Genomic DNA, 18,647 nt, shown 5'->3' with positions numbered 1-18,647 from the left:
TTACCAAATTCAATAAATGAACCATTAACGATTTCGAAAACTTCAGTGTTTATTTGGTTTTGGCATTTATGAATAAAAAATGGCATGCTGGAAACAATTTCAGACTGAACTATAGACAAATTTCTAGAATTCTGCCTGGTAAAATTAAAATCTATCTACCATTAATGATTTGTCTATGGGTTGATGAAAACCGTTATCAAATGTTCCAAAATCCTTATCATTCCCTTATTTTATTTATAAATGTCAAAACCAAATAAATTCTGAAGTTACAGAATTCGTTAATGGTTCAGTTAATGAATTCGGTAACTGTTACTGAATTCATTAATGGTACCGAATTCAGAGATTTCCAGAACTAATTTGACAACTGACAATTAAAAGGTGATTGTTGTTTGACACCAAAAGGTGATTCAGAGCAGATCTAAGGTCAATCAGAGACAAAATACAGCTGAATACAAAAAGTGTAAATATGTTTATACAGTAAAACATCAACTGGCTGATGATTAGTTTTTGGCACATCAATAGTTGAAGTTCAAGTTGCACAGATTTTTGGGCAACAAGGTGTGTTTGTAGTTATAGGTCAATGGTTATTAAGAGTTATTTTAGTAGAGCTCTATGTGGAGGGAAATTTGAATTAAAAGAATTTGGATCCATTCACCCCAAAACATGTTCGCACCCTTTCACATTCACCCCCTTTCACTTTATTTTAGCTGTGTATAAATACCAATAATGAATATTACAGTACAGCCTGTGACATCCTCTTAGTTATGTCCACCCTCTTGCATGGTCAACATCCAATGGTGAACATTTATTGGGGTATTCAATCTTGAGATGTTGGCCATTTATTGGGGGTCATAAAACATAGGTAGATGTGTTATCTGATTATGTTACCTGTTAAAATCAATCAGGGTTGGAGTTTTAAGTTGGTATGTTTCATTAAAATTTACCTGTACAGGTAACTCAGGTTTCTTTTAAAATTGACATTTCACCTTTTATTGAAAATGTAGAATAAAATATTGTTTTACTCAATTAATTATTACTTTTTTTTGTCTTGAATTTTATTAAATTTCTATTTTTAAATTGTTTTTATTTTTCATTTATGTTTGGTTTTTTCATTACTGATTACTTTTTTGTTTCTTATTCTTTTAATTTCTTCTTGGTAAGTAATAACTAATAATCATGCCAATGACATTTAAAAAAAAATGAAAGTAATTAAACAATAAAATTGAGAAAGGAAGTCAGTTTCTTAACAAAATAAGATGATCAATATCAATCCTTTTGCAATAAATTTTGATAACATCTAATACATGTAATATTATTTTCGAAAACTACAAGTATCATTTATACATGTATATGGTTTAGGAAAAAACTAATTTTGTTTATCTATTTTATTTTTAAATCTCAAAACAAGAGTTGTGCACAAACAATCACTGAAAAGACTTATTTTCCAAATGCCCACCTAGTTATCATCAAAATTTGATAAATGCTCATTAAAAATGCTAATCATAATGAAAAATGTTCTAATATCTGAATAAAGTGAATTTTAAGAAAAGAAATTATTTAAAGAAATTGTTTTAAAACTTATCAAATATGTTATTTTCAGTTTAGTTAATTTCTGTCTAAATTTGTTTCCAGAAAAAATAAAGTACTGTGACTTCTAAAGATGGTGACACTTTTATGGTCTATTAATTAAATCATATTTTTTGGTGTATTATATTGTCGAAAGTGCTGGACTGGCATGATACATATTCTTGGTATACATTTGCAAAGAATATGTCACTCGACCTAGGCCTTTTAGATAAAGTTAATAATTGCAGGGACTTGAATGAATTAATATAAGACTTTTGAAGTCCTTGATAAAAAAAAAAAATTAAAGAAAGATCTAAGAATAAAAACTTATGATAAAAACTGTAAACTTGATTGTGTGAATAGGTAGAGAATAAATGGTCATTATTTAGAAATAGAAAATAGTTGACAATATATAATTCCTAGACAATTTTGAATGCAGATCAGTCTATCTACAATAATAAACCATTTTAATATTAGAAAATTAATTTGAGAAACACCTTTTCAATAGAAAAAGGCAGGCATTGTAAATAATTTCAGTTATATTTGAAAATGATATTCATTTATTCTTCACTTACCAAAAAATAGACTTAATACATATAAAAAAAATAACTTTAATTGTTTAAAAATCATATAAAAGGGATAATATCAAAACTAATAGTTATGAGACAATTTTTTTCATTAAGCTATTTTTACAACTAGTTTTATTATTTATTTAACTTTTGAATTTCTTGTTATAATCACATTTAATAAATTTGACAAACACATACATGTATATTTTACCTGAGACACATGACCTGTAAGTTACATAATTTTAACATTTCAATGCATCCAAGATTTCCCTTTATCCTTGACTAGTTTTTGATTAATACCTTGTGTATTAAAAAAGTAACAAGGGGTATGATGATGAACATATAGGGCCACCATGGTGAACATATTTTTTATGGCCACCATTAATAAGATAAAGTCACAGGTAGTACTGTAGCAGTAATCATACATAAATAAAATTTAATAATTCATCATTATCAAAAAAAAACAAAAAAAAAACAACACTTCATATAACAATTGTCTTATTATTATTCAGAAAAATATTATTTTTTATGGCATATACAAATATAAAATATCAAAGAATTCAACTGGAATTTGAATAAAAATTGGGTGCAAACAGACCTAGCAGGCGAATGTGTATTGAGCATAAGTGGACCTAATTCCAAATCAAAAAAAGACCTACATAGCTCACTTTTGGATGGGTTAAAATAAAACCGCTTCTCTTTTATGTATGCATTGCTTACTATGTTATCCATTTCTTTGATGGTAAATGGGTTCCCCAAATGAAGACACCATATTCTAGTACTAGACTTACTATGGATAGCAACTCTTGGTACCTTTACTGAATCTGGAGTGTGCCCCCTCTTTAAGTCTTAGGCAGTCAGTGGGTCCCCCTTATGAAAATGTCTTGATCTGCCACTGACATGTAATTGAAAATTTCAATTTTTTACATTACTGTTGATTACTTTAAAAGTGTAACCCCATTCTTGGTACTAGTGCAAATGAAATGACACATTTAAAATTTGAAAATGATATTTCACGAAAGTGAACTGGCAAATAATATTCTAGGATAGAAAGGCAAACAATGTTTCAGAATTGTTTATATAAAATTTCTTTTTAAAACAGATTCAGAAATTTATAATTTAAATTTTTGAATATTTTTCCTTTATTACATGTACCTTAATTCTGATATACCCCCAGTATAACTGGAGGCCATACCTACATTGCTGGGGATTCCCATAATCATATTACTATATAACTTTACAGCTGCATGTACAAAATGTATGCTGTGATTTATATGTGTCATGCTGACTCATGCATTGATATACCATATTCATAGCTTTTTAATACATGTAGATAATGTATTTTTACATTTAGGAAAGAAGTGTGAAACATGAGTACTTCTGTAGCTCCAAATGCTCCTGTCCTTCATGGGACAGACAGTAAAGCTCTGGTGGCTACTGAAGGTAAGTTACAAATGTATTATATACATCTTTAAGACATTCAGTGATTGGGTTTAATCATTAAAAGATTGCTTTATAATAAGACCATGAAGACCATGAATTATATACAGTACATTTACATTAGACACATAAGGCTTAAGCCACGTACACCAGAAAAAGCCTACATGTACAAACAAAGAGACACAATAAAGAAACAGCACATGGTCCAGATAGCCTTACTTGGAACAGACACAAATTATGGTCAGTTCAAAGCAGTTTTAGATGTGCAAATACCTCCTCTTTGCCTATCATTATCAGTACTGTATGTTGTAAAGTTTAACACAATAAAAAGAATGCACAGAATCTACCAAGTCTATATAACAAAACTTAATACAACTGATTTTAATTGTCACATTTTCAGAATGTATATGAAGGTCCGCTGAAGTTTATAAGTACATGTACATGTATACTATAAAATTGTTAAGGAGGGAGATTGGGGAAGGTGGTTGAATTGGATTTTACTTGTCTTACTCATAGCTATCTAGTTTTATAAATATTTTTTTCTACCACTATTTAGTTGGATAATAATGTCTTGGTCATGATTATTGTGCATTGTATTTTTATATGTTATTAAAACTATCTTGCCTTGTTTTAAATGTAATATTATTGTGCTTTATATATAATTATTTTTGAATAAAATTTACAGATAAGCAGTTGCCAGATTTGAAATCCAGTGGCCATGGAATTGATAGAAACAAACCTCTCCCAACTAGTTTAATGAGTGATTTTATACCTGAAGATGTTTTGTTTGCTCTTACACAACCACCTCCTGTTAAAGATCAGCTTGGACCTCCTTCAAGAACAAGGAACCTTAATACCTCAATAGTATGTATGGATAATAAACCCTCTGACATTAATAAAAAAAAACCTGTTATGTCTAAGATAAATGATTCATATAAATAGGCATTTACAAAAAATAAGGTAATAATTGTATTTATTTTATTACATTAAATACCTCACCTTCATAAATTTAGATATCAGTCCACTCGCTGCATTATTCAACCGGAAACCAGCCAGAAAAAGAACCATGACCCCGTGACAACCTCTCCCACCTGACACCTGTGTGTCCTAAACCTTCATCATTTTTTCCGGTTCAACAACGCATGCTGCACGTTTTTCTGGAGGAGGAAAAAGTTTATTTTTTGCAAACAGTTTAACAAGTTGATAATTTATATATTTATATTGATATTTTTGTTAATAATTATAGTATATTTGGATAATTTTATAATAATTTTATCTGAATATTATGGATAAAATTCCAGCTTCAGCTACCCAAGAGGTAAGTGACAGTCAAATTCACACTTCCAATGGTAATTTGTTGTCCCCTTGGCGTTCGGCCACCCATTCTGATGACTTTTGGGATAGAAGTTTGGAATTTATTCCAGGTGTTTCGGGTGTCGGTATGGAACAGGACTCAGAACCTGTTCCTGTCAGGACTATGCCTTTCGCTCCTGGTGCTAGTCAGTTGAGGCTATCTAGGCCTAGCAGGGTATCACATACCGTAACTAGGCCTGCAGAGATACCAACGTCTCCTGTGGCTTGCACGACAAGCAGGCAGGAGACACTACCAGCTGGCATCAGGAGTGACCCCTTTTCTCAGACTAGGTGGCCCATGAATTTTGCCTACCCTCCCATGCCTATGGGTATGCCCAACTTGCCGCCTTATCCCCAGCCTTTTGATCCGTATTCGGCTCAATCAGTTTGGTCTGGTCAGGGGTTTGGTGGTAGACCCTCTTCAGAGTCATCCTCTTTTAAGGATGAGATGAGGAGTCTTACCACCTCCATACACAAGATACAAGCTACAGTTAATGCTAAGTTCTTGGAATTTGGTAACAGGCTTGATCTTATGGAGTCTAGGGGTCTGTCTCAGGATCCTGCACAGGACCCTCCCAGACCTCCTAGACAGTTGTTGGAAGACGACTCAGTTTCTTTGGCTCCTAGAAGTCAGGAAGGTAACTTTTTGGATGACCAAGGTGGTAATTCTGATGTTGACAGTGTAGTAAGCACAGAGGGAGATGCTTTCATTCCTAAGGAGCCTTCTTCAGGCACTTCAGATTGCCTTAGGAGTCTGGTCTATTCTATTCGTAGGGATATGTCGGATATGCCCATGTCGTCTCCACCTAGAGTTTCTTCTACTCCTTCGGATTTCATGGCTTGCTCAGGTATAGTCAAGCCAGAGTCTAAGGGGTATTATTCTTTCCCAGAGTCTGGGCACTTTACAACTGCTTTGTCTTTTGTAAACTCTTCTCTGGCTGAGAATCTTGCTAACACTAGCAAAACTGGTGGTAGTAAGTTCTCTGGTTTCGGACCTGCCTCTTACCCAGGGAGGTGTAGATCTAAGGACTTTGAGATCCATGGATCTTCCTTGGGTATGTCGGCTCCTGCTTGTGACCGGGCTTTTTCTAGTTTGCTTGGTTCGAAACCTTTGGATGGCCTCAGACTTTCTCAAGCTTCTTATGTCAAGTCAGAGAATAATCTGAGGTGTTTGACTTTTGTTCTTGAGACGGCTGAGCACTTTTTGTCAGCAGCTGGGTCTCTTTTAAAGGACAAAGGGGAGGAATTTTCAGATTTGAGGTCTATGCTGCTTCAGGTAGACAAGAGTCTTGGAATGTCTCAATTCCTTCTTCTTGGTACTGTGGCCAACTTTACTCTTGCTAAGAGACAGGAGATTCTTGAAAAATCAACTGTCTCTGAAGCTCTTCAGCAGAGACTTGTCAGTTCTCCTTTGTCTAAGGACAAGTTGTTCTCTGTTTCCTTAGAGCAGTTACAGGAGGAGGTGAATAAGGCCCCTCCTGTTGTCAAGGTGGATGTGAAGGTCACTGATGGGAAAAGATTTGTCAAGACTTCTCAGGTTAACAATCCTTCTTCTTCTCATCAACCCAAGGCTTCTACCTCCTCTTCTTCACAGTCTACGAAGAGGCCAGCTTTTTCTCGTCCCAACTATTCTAGTGGGAAGAAAGCTAAAGTTGTTAAGGGAAAGAAGCAGGGTAAGTGATGTGTTGTCCCCTCCGTTGAATCGTTCCCCACTGGAAGAGGAAAATTATACTTCTCCTCTTCCTCATCTTCCAGTGGGGGGCAGGCTGTCCCACTTTCTAGATCAATGGGCTCTGATAACTTCAGACAAGTGGGTACTTTCGATTTTACGGAGGGGATTGGAACTTCAGTTTCTGGAACAGCCTCCTCTTTCTCCTGTTCCAATCAATCTGTCAGTGACAAAGGATTCTCAAAAGAATCAGTTGTTACAAGACGAGGTGAACATTCTTATTCAGAAGGGTGTGTTGGAGGAGGTAAATCCTCCTTTTCATCTAGGGTTTTATTCCCGGCTGTTCTTGGTTCCCAAGAAGAACGGGAAAATGAGACCGGTTCTAGATCTTTCTGTTCTCAATCAGTTTCTGGTGGTCCCACATTTCAAAATGGAGACCAACAGGTCTATCAGGTCGACAATTCATTTAGGAACTTGGACAACCTCTCTAGATTTGATGGACGCCTATTTTCACATCCCGATTTCTCACAAGTTTCGTCATTTCCTGAGACTGGTTTGGGCAGACAAGGTTTACAGTTTCAAGGCTATGCCTTTTGGCCTGGCTATTGCACCCCTAGTTTTTACCAGGATTTTTCAGACGGTAGTGTCTTATCTTCATACTCAGGCAGTACTCATTCACTCCTACCTAGACGATTCTCTCATCAAGAATCATTGCCGATCTCTTTTGGAGGAACACACCAATTTGTCTATCCTTTTACTCCTGAGACTGGGTTTTTTGATTTCATGGGAAAAATCAGAGATAATTCCCAGTCAGAGTTTCAATTTCCTGGGAGAACATTTTCGGACAGATTTGGGTCTAGTGCTTCCTCCAGAAGAGAAGGTAGTCAAGGTACGTCAGTTAGTCAATGCTCTGACTCAGTTTTCATCTGTCCCAGCTCGTCAATTGCTTCAGCTGGTGGGTTTCTTGATTTCGATCATGGACGTCATTCCACTAGGACGTCTACACATTCGTCCAATCCAGTGGTATCTGTCGGAGTTTTGGCACCCAATTTCTCAGTTGTGGGAGGCACCTGTTCCCATCCTTCCTCGGTTGTTACCTCATCTTCAATGGTGGCTTCAGGAAAAACATCTTCGGAAGGGAGTTTTGTTGGATCCTCCAGACCCCAGCCTAACTTTGTTCACAGATGCGAGTCTGATGGGTTGGGGAGCTTATCTGGAGGGCAGGACAGCATCAGGCCTTTGGTCAGGTGCTCAGTTGGAAGAACACATCAATCTTCTAGAGATGAGAGCTGTGTTTCTTTCTCTCCGTCAGTTTCAGGCTGTGATTCAGGGTCAGTCACTACTGGTTGCCACGGACAACTCCACAGTAGTGGCTTATCTTCAGAATCAAGGGGGGACCCATTCCTTTTCTCTGTATCATCTGAGCAAGGAAATTCTTCTTCTGTGTCACAGTCTCAATTTAATTCTGTCAGTGAGACATGTTCCAGGCAGTCAAAATCTTCTGGCGGATGCTCTCTCCCGTTCCCGTGTTCCAGTGAACACAGAATGGGAAATTCATCCATCAGTGTTTCAGGAGATCATTCGTCGTTGGGATCGTCCTCATATAGATCTTTTTGCCACCAGTCTGAATCACAAGTTGGAGACTTACGTTTCTCCTATTCCAGACGAGAAAGCTTGGGCAGTAGATGCTATGACCCTATCTTGGAAGGGAATGTTCAGTTACATGTTCCCTCCTTTTCGTCTTCTTCCAAAGATCTTGCACAAGATTCAGAGGGACCTATGCAAGACCATTCTTATTGCTCCGGCTTGGCCAAGACAGTTTTGGTTCCCAGAACTACTACTTCTGTGTTGTGCGAAGCCCCTTTGTCTGCCTCTAAGAGAGGATCTACTGTCTCAATTCAAAGGAAGAAAACTGCATCAGGGTCTGCAGAATCTCCATCTGCACGCTTGGTTGTTGTCAGGAATTCCCTCAGAAAGGGAGGCTTTTCTGAGGGAGCAACCAAGCGTATCTCAGGATCAGTCAGACAATCTACAGGAGCAGTTTATGACTCAAAATGGTCTATCTTCTGTACTTGGTGTCTGTCGAAGCAGATTAATCCACTCTCTGTTACTGTTCAACAGTTAGCGGATTTCTTTCTTTACCTTTTTGAGGAGAAAGGTTATTCTCCTTCTACTATAAAGGGATATAGATCTGCCATAGCCAGAACAATATCACTTTCAGGAGGCTCTGATTTTGGGGATAATGAGTTTTTGTCATTATTGATAAAAAACTTTTGCCTTAATAGACCTCGTCAAAGGCGTTTGGTTCCTTCTTGGGACTTAGGTTTGGTTTTAAAGGTTCTACAGTTTCCACCTTTTGAACCTTTACATTCAGCCTCCTTCAAATTTTTATCTTATAAATGTTGTTTTCTGATAGCTTTGGCTACTGGTCGCAGAAGGAGTGAGATTCATGCCTTGTCAATTTCTGAGTCTTGTCTCCGCTTTGCGTCTGATAAGTCTTCAGTTACTCTTCTCACTGATCCATCTTTTTTAGCAAAGAACCAGTTACCTGATAAAGGTTCTGGTTGTATTACTGTTCCTGCTTTACCTCCCACAGCGGATAATCAGGTTTTGTGTCCAGTGAGAGCCTTGCTTGTTTACCTAGCGTCTTCAGCTAAATTAAGATCTGCTGGTTCTTCTAGGTTGTTCATTCCTATTAAAAAAGGAATTTCTGACATTTCTGCTAAAACCATTTCTACCTGGATTTGCAATACTGTCATTTTGGCCTATAAGTCTGCTTCTTCTGAAGTTTTAGTTAAACATCAAGTTAAAGCACATGAAGTAAGAGCCTTAGCCTCTTCTTGGAACATTTTTAATTCCTCCTCTATGTCGGAAATCATGTCAGCTGGTTTTTGGAGGTCTGATAGTGCCTTTTATAACCATTATTTACGGTCCATGCCTCTTCATTGTGACAACCTCTATTCTTTAGGGCCTTTAGTTGCTGCTCAACAGGTTGTTTTTCCTCCTCCTAGTGATGGGTATTCAGCTCTTCGTTAAATTCTGTTATCTAAATTTATGAAGGTGAGGTATTTAATGTAATAAAAATCAAATTTTTAGAATTAAAATTTAGTTTTGTAAATTAAATACTCACCTTCATAAATCAGAGGTCCCTCCCTCCTCCCCTTCATCCCCCCTTAGTGCCTAGCATTTTAAGGAATAAATGATGAAGGTTTAGGACACACAGGTGTCAGGTGGGAGAGGTTGTCACGGGGTCATGGTTCTTTTTCTGGCTGGTTTCCGGTTGAATAATGCAGCGAGTGGACTGATATCTAAATTTATGAAGGTGAGTATTTAATTTACAAAACTAAATTTTAATTCTAAAAATTTGATTTTTTGTCAATTAAGTAGAGAGTCAAGGATTTAGTATGCTGATCATTAAAGGATAAGAACATGTATAGTTTATTGAACAAAGGTTGCTAATTTTTGTAAATTTTATAAATTCTATAACATATTTATATATATATTAATTACACGGGAAATTTTGACATGTAAAGTTTTGACTTAAAATCAGTTAAAAGATAGAAGTCAAATTACTTATTGTTGAAATATAAAAAGGTTTGAAAGATAGTGAACCTTTTATATTATCACTACAGTCCTACCCAAGACCTCCACCAAATGGAGTATGGAACCATAAAAGAAGAGAAAGATTTAAGCATCTGACAGAAAATCCACCATGTATATGTGGTGCAGGACAGTATGTATATCTTACTATTAAGTGAAATGCCCTTTTTAAATTCCATATTTTTATGTTCTGCCAATAAATGACTGACACATATAGTTTTACCAATGTGTCCACCATTTCATGATTCTGTCCTTTTAAAATTAAAACATTTACCTTTTCAGTTTTCCATTTATATTTATAAATAATAGTTTTAAACAACTTTTATGTCGTTAAAAACAAAACCAATCACCCGAGTAAAGAGCAAGTGTTAGTATGAATGAAAATTCACCCAAACTGCTTGCCAAACTTATCTTACATACGTCTCAATGTGACAGCTTAATAAATAAGAGGAAATATTGTATATACATTCTAACTATAAAAATTCTGAATAAGTTTCAATATAAATTTTGCAGTTTTATTATCATCCTACATGTACATTAACCACTGCCTGATTCATAGTTTTAGTTTCATGGTTGTGCTAAAAGCAGTCAAACTTAGATTTTCAACAAATTTGAATACATAACTATGAACCATATAAAACTTGATATATATTTCCAGAGATATATCTTTCCTGTATGATGTCCCCAATGATGCTGCCAACTTAGAAAGACCTGATAAAATTGATAAAAGTGCTGTCAGGAAAGAAATAATAGATAAACAGAAAAAGGTAATACATACATGTGTAATGTATTAACCCCATTGATATTAAACGTGAGAAGATTTATTTTAATAAGGGGGAATAATAAACCCTAACTTATAGGACATACATCAATATAACATCAGCGGCTTCAGTAGTGTAAGCCATTTCTGATCTGTTTATAACATATGTCCTGTTACTTTTGCTAAACTTGGCTTCAATTCAATAGAAAGGAAGGAAGATGAGATTGTGATTAAGAGAAATATTAAGCTAAATTGGTTGTCATATTATAAAATATCTACTCCACAAAAAAAAATGACCAATTTATTCCAAACTCAGCGTGAATCATTCCACAGTTGTTTTGTTTTAAATGTGTATCCCATGATATAGCCTGCCATTACAGAGCATAGTTTTGAATAACTTATACCCTGATTCAGCATTATGCAAAATACCAGATTAAGAATAAAAGGCTCCATGAAAATTATGCAGTTATGAATGGTTGCATAGAAAATAAAGAATTTCAGGTATCCAAATGAACTAAAGAGATAGAGAAATATACAAAAAATCTAAATATATTGAATTAGGGATGGACTTAGGTAAAATGAACTGAAAAACTATATTATGCAATAACCATTGGTCTTTTCAGAGAAATAAAACAAAAACATTAAAAAATAAATTGAGATTGAATTATCTGATTTACTAAATCACAAATTATATCAAATTTGTTCTGCAGCCATTACAGTTACCAGATACCTTAATACCAGAGGAATATCACATTGTGAAGAACAAAGGTGTGATGGGGATAGAGTTTCATGAAGAGTAAGTACGGAATTTTAATAGAAACATTATGCAAAGGAAGGACAACAAAAATTTTCACAAATGAGTTTTAAAAACTATCTTACTTAGATCGTATTATTTCATAGCTAGGAATAATGTTTAATAAATAAGAATAAAATCATTATATTTTATTTGTCCCATTGCTACTTCATGATTAAAACAAATGCAGAAAAGTTACCAAAATTCTGTTAGCCATGCCTTTCTCGAAAACTTCTGGATATTTACAATTTGTGTATGTAGATTTAAGCCACTATAAACAGATTGATTTTTTTAAATGAGGTCAAAATTAATTCATATTGTATGACATTGAGATCTCCAAAAAAAGCGTTAGACACAATGCTAAAACAAAGGTATTATAGAATTATTTTAAGAGTTTCAAGATATTCTATGTTATGTTCCTGAAAGTTTAGAAATTAATGCACTTTTATTTCAAAAGAATACTTCATGAAGTAGAAAAGTGTGATTGGAATAAATCTCTGAAGATTAAGTCAAAACAAAGTCTAAAACTATTAAATTAAATTTTTTTTTTAAATAAATTTGTTTATTAAAGTGTCACATATTGATTGTCATAAAACATATACAACAATTATGACATTTACACATAAAACAATCAATATCCAGCCATAAATACTGACTTATGAGACACTATCAGTATAAAACTTTATACAATTAATGATCAATAGTTAAAACAACTAAAAATTATTCATTAAAATAGTTTCTTATACTTATATAATTTACTATTTTTAAGATATTTATTTGTGATTGAGATTGAGACAGATATGCCGACCCCATTGAAATATCATTTCATGAAGGAAAGGGGATAAAATTTCTTAATATATGAGGATCAGCTATAAAAACCAAGTTTAGGGTTAAATTCAGTACATTTGTATTAATAAATGTCATTTATGAAATAAACTTATGAGTTTTTGTCGAGCCTGCAACTTTTGTTGCAGAAAGCTCGACATAGGGATAGTGATCCGGCGGCGGCGGCGGTGTTAGCTCACTTCTTAAAAGCTTTATATTTTGGAAGGTGGAAGACCTGGATGCTTCATACTTTGTATATAGATGCTTCATGTTACGAAGTTTCCGTCAGTTACATGTCCAATGTCCTTGACCTCTTTTTCATGGTTCAGTGACCACTTGAAAAAAAAGTTCAAATTTTTTGTAATGTTGAATTCTCTCTTATTATAAGTAATAGGATAACTATATTTGATATGTGCGTACCTTTCAAGGTCATCATGTCTGTCAGACAGTTTTCACTTGACCTCGACCTCATTTCATGGATCAGTGAACAAGGTTAAGTTTTGGTGGTCAAGTCCATATCTGAGATACTATATGCAATAGGGCTAGTATATTCGGTGTATGGAAGGACTGTAAGGTGTACATGTCCAACTGGCAGGTGTCATCTGACCTTGACCTCATTTTCATGGTTCAGTGGTTATAGTTAAATTTTTGTGTTTTGGTCTGTTTTTCTCATACTAAATGCAATAGGTCTACTATATTTGTTGTATGGAATGATTGTAAGGTGTACATGTCTAGCGGGCAGATGTCATGTGACCTTGACCTCATTTTCTTGGTTCATTGCACAGTGTTAAGATTTTGTGTTTTGGTCTATTTTTCTTAAACTATAAGTAATGGGTCAACTTTATATGTTGTATAGACACATTGTTAGCTGTACATGTCTGCCTGGCATGGTTCATCTGACCTTGACCTCATTTTCAAGGTTCATTGGTCTTTGTTTAGTTATCTTGGTTAATGTTAAGTTTATGTGACAGTTGTAATAAAGCTTAGCTTTATACTTAGGATTATCAACATGATATCAATGATTAGTATAGAAGGCGAGACATTTCAGTGTGTGCACTCTTGTTCATTTTATTTTAGCAAGTACAGTACACAGATACAGGATCATGAGAAACATTTGGTGCTGTTTCCTTCGATGTAAGTCTTAAATTATTTCTTTTTGTCTAATTAGACAATACTATTGAGTACTTCATGATAAGTATATAATTATCAATTGATTCAGCAGCAACAACATTAAGATTTTGATGGATTTAAAATCCTCTTGTTGTAATTACAGATTTTAATCATTAGTATTTCAAAACAAATGCAATTTTCCTTCATTTAAACAGAATATGCTCACAGGAAGTTATTCTTATAAAATGATTATATATTTTGTTAGTACTAGTAGCAGTGACTTAAAAGTTAATAACTTTTTTTTGATAGACTTAGATTGGTTGATAAAATGTTTGTATCCTGTAAGATTTTATACAGTTTTGATCCTGCTATTGATTTACAGGAAACCCACAAGTCGCTATGAAGTTATACAACTAAAGAAAACATTTAATAAAATGATGATAAAGTTAGGAATTACAGAAACAGATGTTGAAGTGAAAGGTCCTACCCAGGTATGCACATTACCATGCATTTAAAAAGAGAAATATTGGGTTGATTTACACAACAGAAAAAAAATGAAAAGCTACAAAATTGCAAATATTTTATAAGGTTAAGCTCTTTTTGTCTCTAACAGTGAACCGAAAGCTTACAATTTAAGCAATGTCATGACTTGCAGCTCCTAATATTGTCTGGTGTAAGACACAGTCATTAACTAAAACTTAAAAAAAAAAACTATAATAGTAGTTCCATATATAGCATAAAGATTTGATTTTAATAGATAAAACTCTTTTAATGTCAACAAGAAAAAACTGAAAATATGATCTTTTACCTAATATTGATCATAATGTCATATATATTTTTCAGATACATAATTTGTTAGAACTGATCAAAAAGGAACAGTCCATCTTTGATACAATTTTTTCAGAGTTGATACGACAGGTATGTATAAATAAAGGTGTCATTTTAATGTCAGCTGATTTAGAAAAATACAATTATTAGAATATAACCTTGTTCAACTTTTAATAAATATATCAAATATAAGTAAAAGGTTCAAATTTTGAATGACAACAATAAGCACATTTATTAAGTTAAAATAATAATTTATCTACTAAGAAATTACAATGGTATTTCTTTAGAAATATAACAGACAAAAAATGTATTTGTAGACAACCATAGAATGTGCAGAAAGAGGAGAACTTTTGTCTGAAGTCAGAAATAAGTACAGAGACTTGATTAATAATGTACCAAAACAAATAATGAGGTAAGTAGTGTTGTCTCACTTGGAAAACAAGCTTTTGTCTTCACAGAGAAAAGATATGACACATTGTTAGAAAAAGACAGTGAAAGGTCTTGATAGCATTCCTTCGATATTTCAATCATATATTTATGAAGGAAGATTTCTTTTATACACAAAAACCAGGGTTTTTTTTTGTAATTTTTTTTTGGCAATTATATAAAGATAAAAATTTGATGAAAGATATTGTAACTGACTTTATTGTAGAATCAATTACAAACGAAAGCGAACCAACGCCTGGTGAGTCTGTAGTACGGTAGATTCCATAAAGTGGATACCCGAAGGTATGCAGGGTCGTTATGATAAAAACATAAAATGTAGAGAGTCTTATAACAACAACACTTTAGGGACAGCTGCAGAAAATTTATTGATCGACATGTTTCGGTGCCTAGGGCACCGTCATCAGGATAAAAACAATACATAAATTCATGTTTATATCAATTACATCTTTGAATATTTTTATATTTCAGTTTACATGAGGAGGTGATTGCACAGAGAGCTTTAGACAGGAGATTGACAGAAGAACTGATGAGATTTAAATCCACTATTGGTATATTAACAAGGTAAAGGGTTTTTATAAAACCTACTGAAAATTTATAAGGTTAAAAACCATTCTTTTCTAAAAACAAAAGGTTTTATATTATGATAATAGAAAAGGAATTTAAAATCTATAGTTCGAAATTTTAGTGTAGATGATTTTAGAGAGAAAGCTGTATTTTCTTTGAGGTCGTATATAAGAGTTTGTACTTTGTAAGCTCCTTTTGATTTCAACTCAACAACATGGAGTTTTGCTTATTCCTGATGTATTTTGACCAAAATGAAAACATCATTTAACTTCATGTTATATTATTATATAGAAAAGATTTGATTCCGAAATAATTAAGTGTTTATCAAAAGTAGTTCAGACAGATTAAGAATGTTTGAAATTTTTCAGTGAGTTATCTGCTGTAAAAGAACATGATAAGAAAGTAACAAAAGAAGCCAAACAAGCACAGGAAGATGTAAGTATTTCACCTAGGTTTTATCCTTAATATATAAAGGAGGATGCATGCATTCTACCAGCACTCACACATTAACAGTAAAAGGGCTTAAGGACATAACTACACAAAAACCCACATAAATGAACAGGCAAACAATGATCTCTGTAAAGAATGTTCTAACAACAAGAAACAATTTAACATATACCTACCCATATGCTTTTGACTTGGATTATATCTGACTGGTTAATAAATATTGACTTATTTTCCTTAATCATAGTTTTAATGCACATATATTCTTTATATATCATCTATGTAAATATTGTTTTAGCTTAAGGAGGCATTGTCCGAGGCACAGAAGAATGCTTCACTATTATCAGAATATCATGGATTGTATGAGTTACAAAGGAGGAGGCTAGAAAAACAAGTCAGCATGTTAACCGATGAAAGAGAGTTATGGAGTAATGCAGCTTACAGCTTAGCATTAAAGGTATATTGGTTTATTTCTTAAATACATTGATGTGTCAAATGAACAATTTGTTTCCTCCATTCTGTCTGTTTGTCTATCACACTTTAAGGTATCCTGAAATATTTCTTGACCAAATACTGAGATAGATTATCCAAGTGTTATGACACTAGGTAAAAATGAATAATGACAGCTTGCTACAGTACAGTATAACTTTATTCTGTAATAAATTCCCTGTGATAACGAAGACAGTATATAAAGAAAAAATCTAAATGTATTTTTTAATTGATGAATGTCATTTACTTCAAGTGTATGTTATTATGAGATTTTATTCAGTGAAAACTATTTTCTCACATTTATTAGGTGACAGAGGAAGCTAACCTTACAACAGCTAAGAGACTACATGTAAGTGAGAAAGCCTGGGTTAAACTATCCACTCATTTTACTATCCTTTTGAGTGACAGAGACACCCAGGTTCTCACAAACCTTCAAGGTCATGTAGAAAGGTGGCGTGATCTGGTAGAGGAGTTTAAAACCGTACAAAACCAGAGAGAGGTTGAGATGAAGAACAACATCAAATCAATTAGAGGAAATGTGGATCATTGGATGAATGAAATTCGAAAAATTTGTTTGTAAGTAGAGGTCATTATCTGTGTGGTGAATATAAAAAGTTTTCCTCTTTTGACATGTGATTTGACCCTTATCTTTTTCTTTTTTTTTATTAATTGTCATTGTCATTAAAGAGCAGATTTTTTAATTAACTTTTTTTTTATTTTAGGCAGCAATCATTTGATTTTCTGGGGGGGCTATGGTTTTTTTTTCTGGACAAATTTTTTTTTCGCCTGTGGCTAAAAACAATTATTTTTTTTCGCGACAAGTCGAAAACAATTTTTTTCTTTCAATTTTAGCATTACATATAGTGGCAGCTGAGGGTGAAACAAACAATTTTTTTTTCTCAGAATCAAAAAAAAAATATTTTTTTCTCCAAAAACAAACTTTTTTTTCCAAAAAAAGTCATAGCCCCCCCCCAGAAAATCAAATGGTTGCTGCCTTAGTCACTCTTTTTTCCAAGAAATTTTAATGCAATGTTTGTTGCAATGTTCCCCACTTGTAGATTGAAAGTTTATAGATCTCCTCTTTTATGTCTATTTGTTTAATAATTTGTCTGAACTGAAACATTTCATGACATATTACTCTGCTGATGTGCTTAGAAATGATTTTATATTTTGTATTGAAATTGTGTAAGCTGATTTCACATCTGCCTGTTCTTCTCATTATTTCTGGTAAATAGTAATAATTTGATTATACTTACTAAATGAATTTGTATGAAAAGTAATGCGGACCATTTGACTAGAGTTTAATAATGTCGACTTGTATGTTGTAAGGGATTTTCTGTTCTGCCATGAAACTACTTCCTGCTTGTCAATATTTAGTATGTAGATTGGTTTGGCACAGAGTATGTCTGTCTTACAGATACCATATGTCATTGACCTTACTTTATTCTCCAATGGTCATTTAAGTTGTGTGATTAAATGTTTATCTCAGAAATTTCACACATATACTTGTTAGTTTTCTCGTTTGAATTGTTTCACATTTGTCATTTCGGGCTGACTATGCAGTATGGGCTTTGCTCATTGTTGAAGGCCGTACAATGACCTTTAATTGTTGATTTCTGTGTCATTTTGGTCTCTTGTAATGAGTTGTCTCATTGGCAATTGCACAACATCTTCTTAATTAGATGTAGACTGAAACTATTATGTATATGATTCATGTCATGCATCAAACAGAGTTTTATTTGACCATTGAGATAAGCTCAGTTTGAGAGTTCCTTTTTCTTGAAAGATCTTCAGATCTACTGTATATCTTGACTTGAACATGGGATGATACAGTTGAGATTATAGTTCATATAACTGCTTTCAAACTAGTTTATAAGAATTTGTTAATTGAAGACAAATGACTTTATTCTTTCAGTGGAGATGAAGTAGAATTTGATTACTAGTGAGAAGTTTTTCTGTTGATTTATTCATTCATTTGATTTTGTTGCAATTACCTTTCAAATTTTCTGTTTTTGACATAAAAATTGTTTACACCATAGCATTGGTATACATTTGCTATACTATAAAGCTATAGGGACATTCAAGAACTATTTCAGATTAGCCTTGATTTTGATAGATACATGCATGCGAGTCATTTGGAACACTTCCAGTTGTGTTTGTTTTAAATATTATTTTAATCTTTGTTTACTT

General features: G+C 33.5%; 1 protein-coding gene across 6 annotated transcripts in view; it reads left to right on the top strand.

The window, feature by feature from the left end:
• Positions 1-18,647, top strand: part of LOC143064182 (axonemal dynein light chain domain-containing protein 1-like) — a 43,795-nt gene that overhangs the window by 1,211 nt on the left and 23,937 nt on the right. For 3 of the 6 annotated variants that reach the window (XM_076236835.1, XM_076236836.1, XM_076236831.1), the window contains exons 2-15: positions 3,490-3,578; positions 4,261-4,439; positions 10,230-10,330; positions 10,856-10,964; positions 11,668-11,753; positions 13,653-13,709; positions 14,068-14,176; positions 14,529-14,603; positions 14,831-14,925; positions 15,429-15,521; positions 15,893-15,959; positions 16,267-16,425; positions 16,765-17,033; positions 18,373-18,399. In XM_076236835.1, coding sequence (XP_076092950.1) covers positions 3,506-3,578; positions 4,261-4,439; positions 10,230-10,330; positions 10,856-10,964; positions 11,668-11,753; positions 13,653-13,709; positions 14,068-14,176; positions 14,529-14,603; positions 14,831-14,925; positions 15,429-15,521; positions 15,893-15,959; positions 16,267-16,425; positions 16,765-17,033; positions 18,373-18,399 — 1,499 coding nt within the window. In that variant the 5' untranslated portion in view covers positions 3,490-3,505. The remainder of the gene's footprint in view (positions 1-3,489; positions 3,579-4,260; positions 4,440-10,229; positions 10,331-10,855; positions 10,965-11,667; positions 11,754-13,652; positions 13,710-14,067; positions 14,177-14,528; positions 14,604-14,830; positions 14,926-15,428; positions 15,522-15,892; positions 15,960-16,266; positions 16,426-16,764; positions 17,034-18,372; positions 18,400-18,647) is intronic. The other 3 variants (XM_076236834.1, XM_076236833.1, XM_076236832.1) reach the window with 1 other exon arrangement.

This window comes from Mytilus galloprovincialis, chromosome 2, assembly GCF_965363235.1.
Source record: "Mytilus galloprovincialis chromosome 2, xbMytGall1.hap1.1, whole genome shotgun sequence".
Classification (NCBI taxonomy): Eukaryota; Metazoa; Mollusca; class Bivalvia; order Mytilida; family Mytilidae; genus Mytilus; species Mytilus galloprovincialis.
Note: the sequence above shows the minus strand (reverse complement) of the source record. Positions and strands in the feature narration are given on the sequence as shown.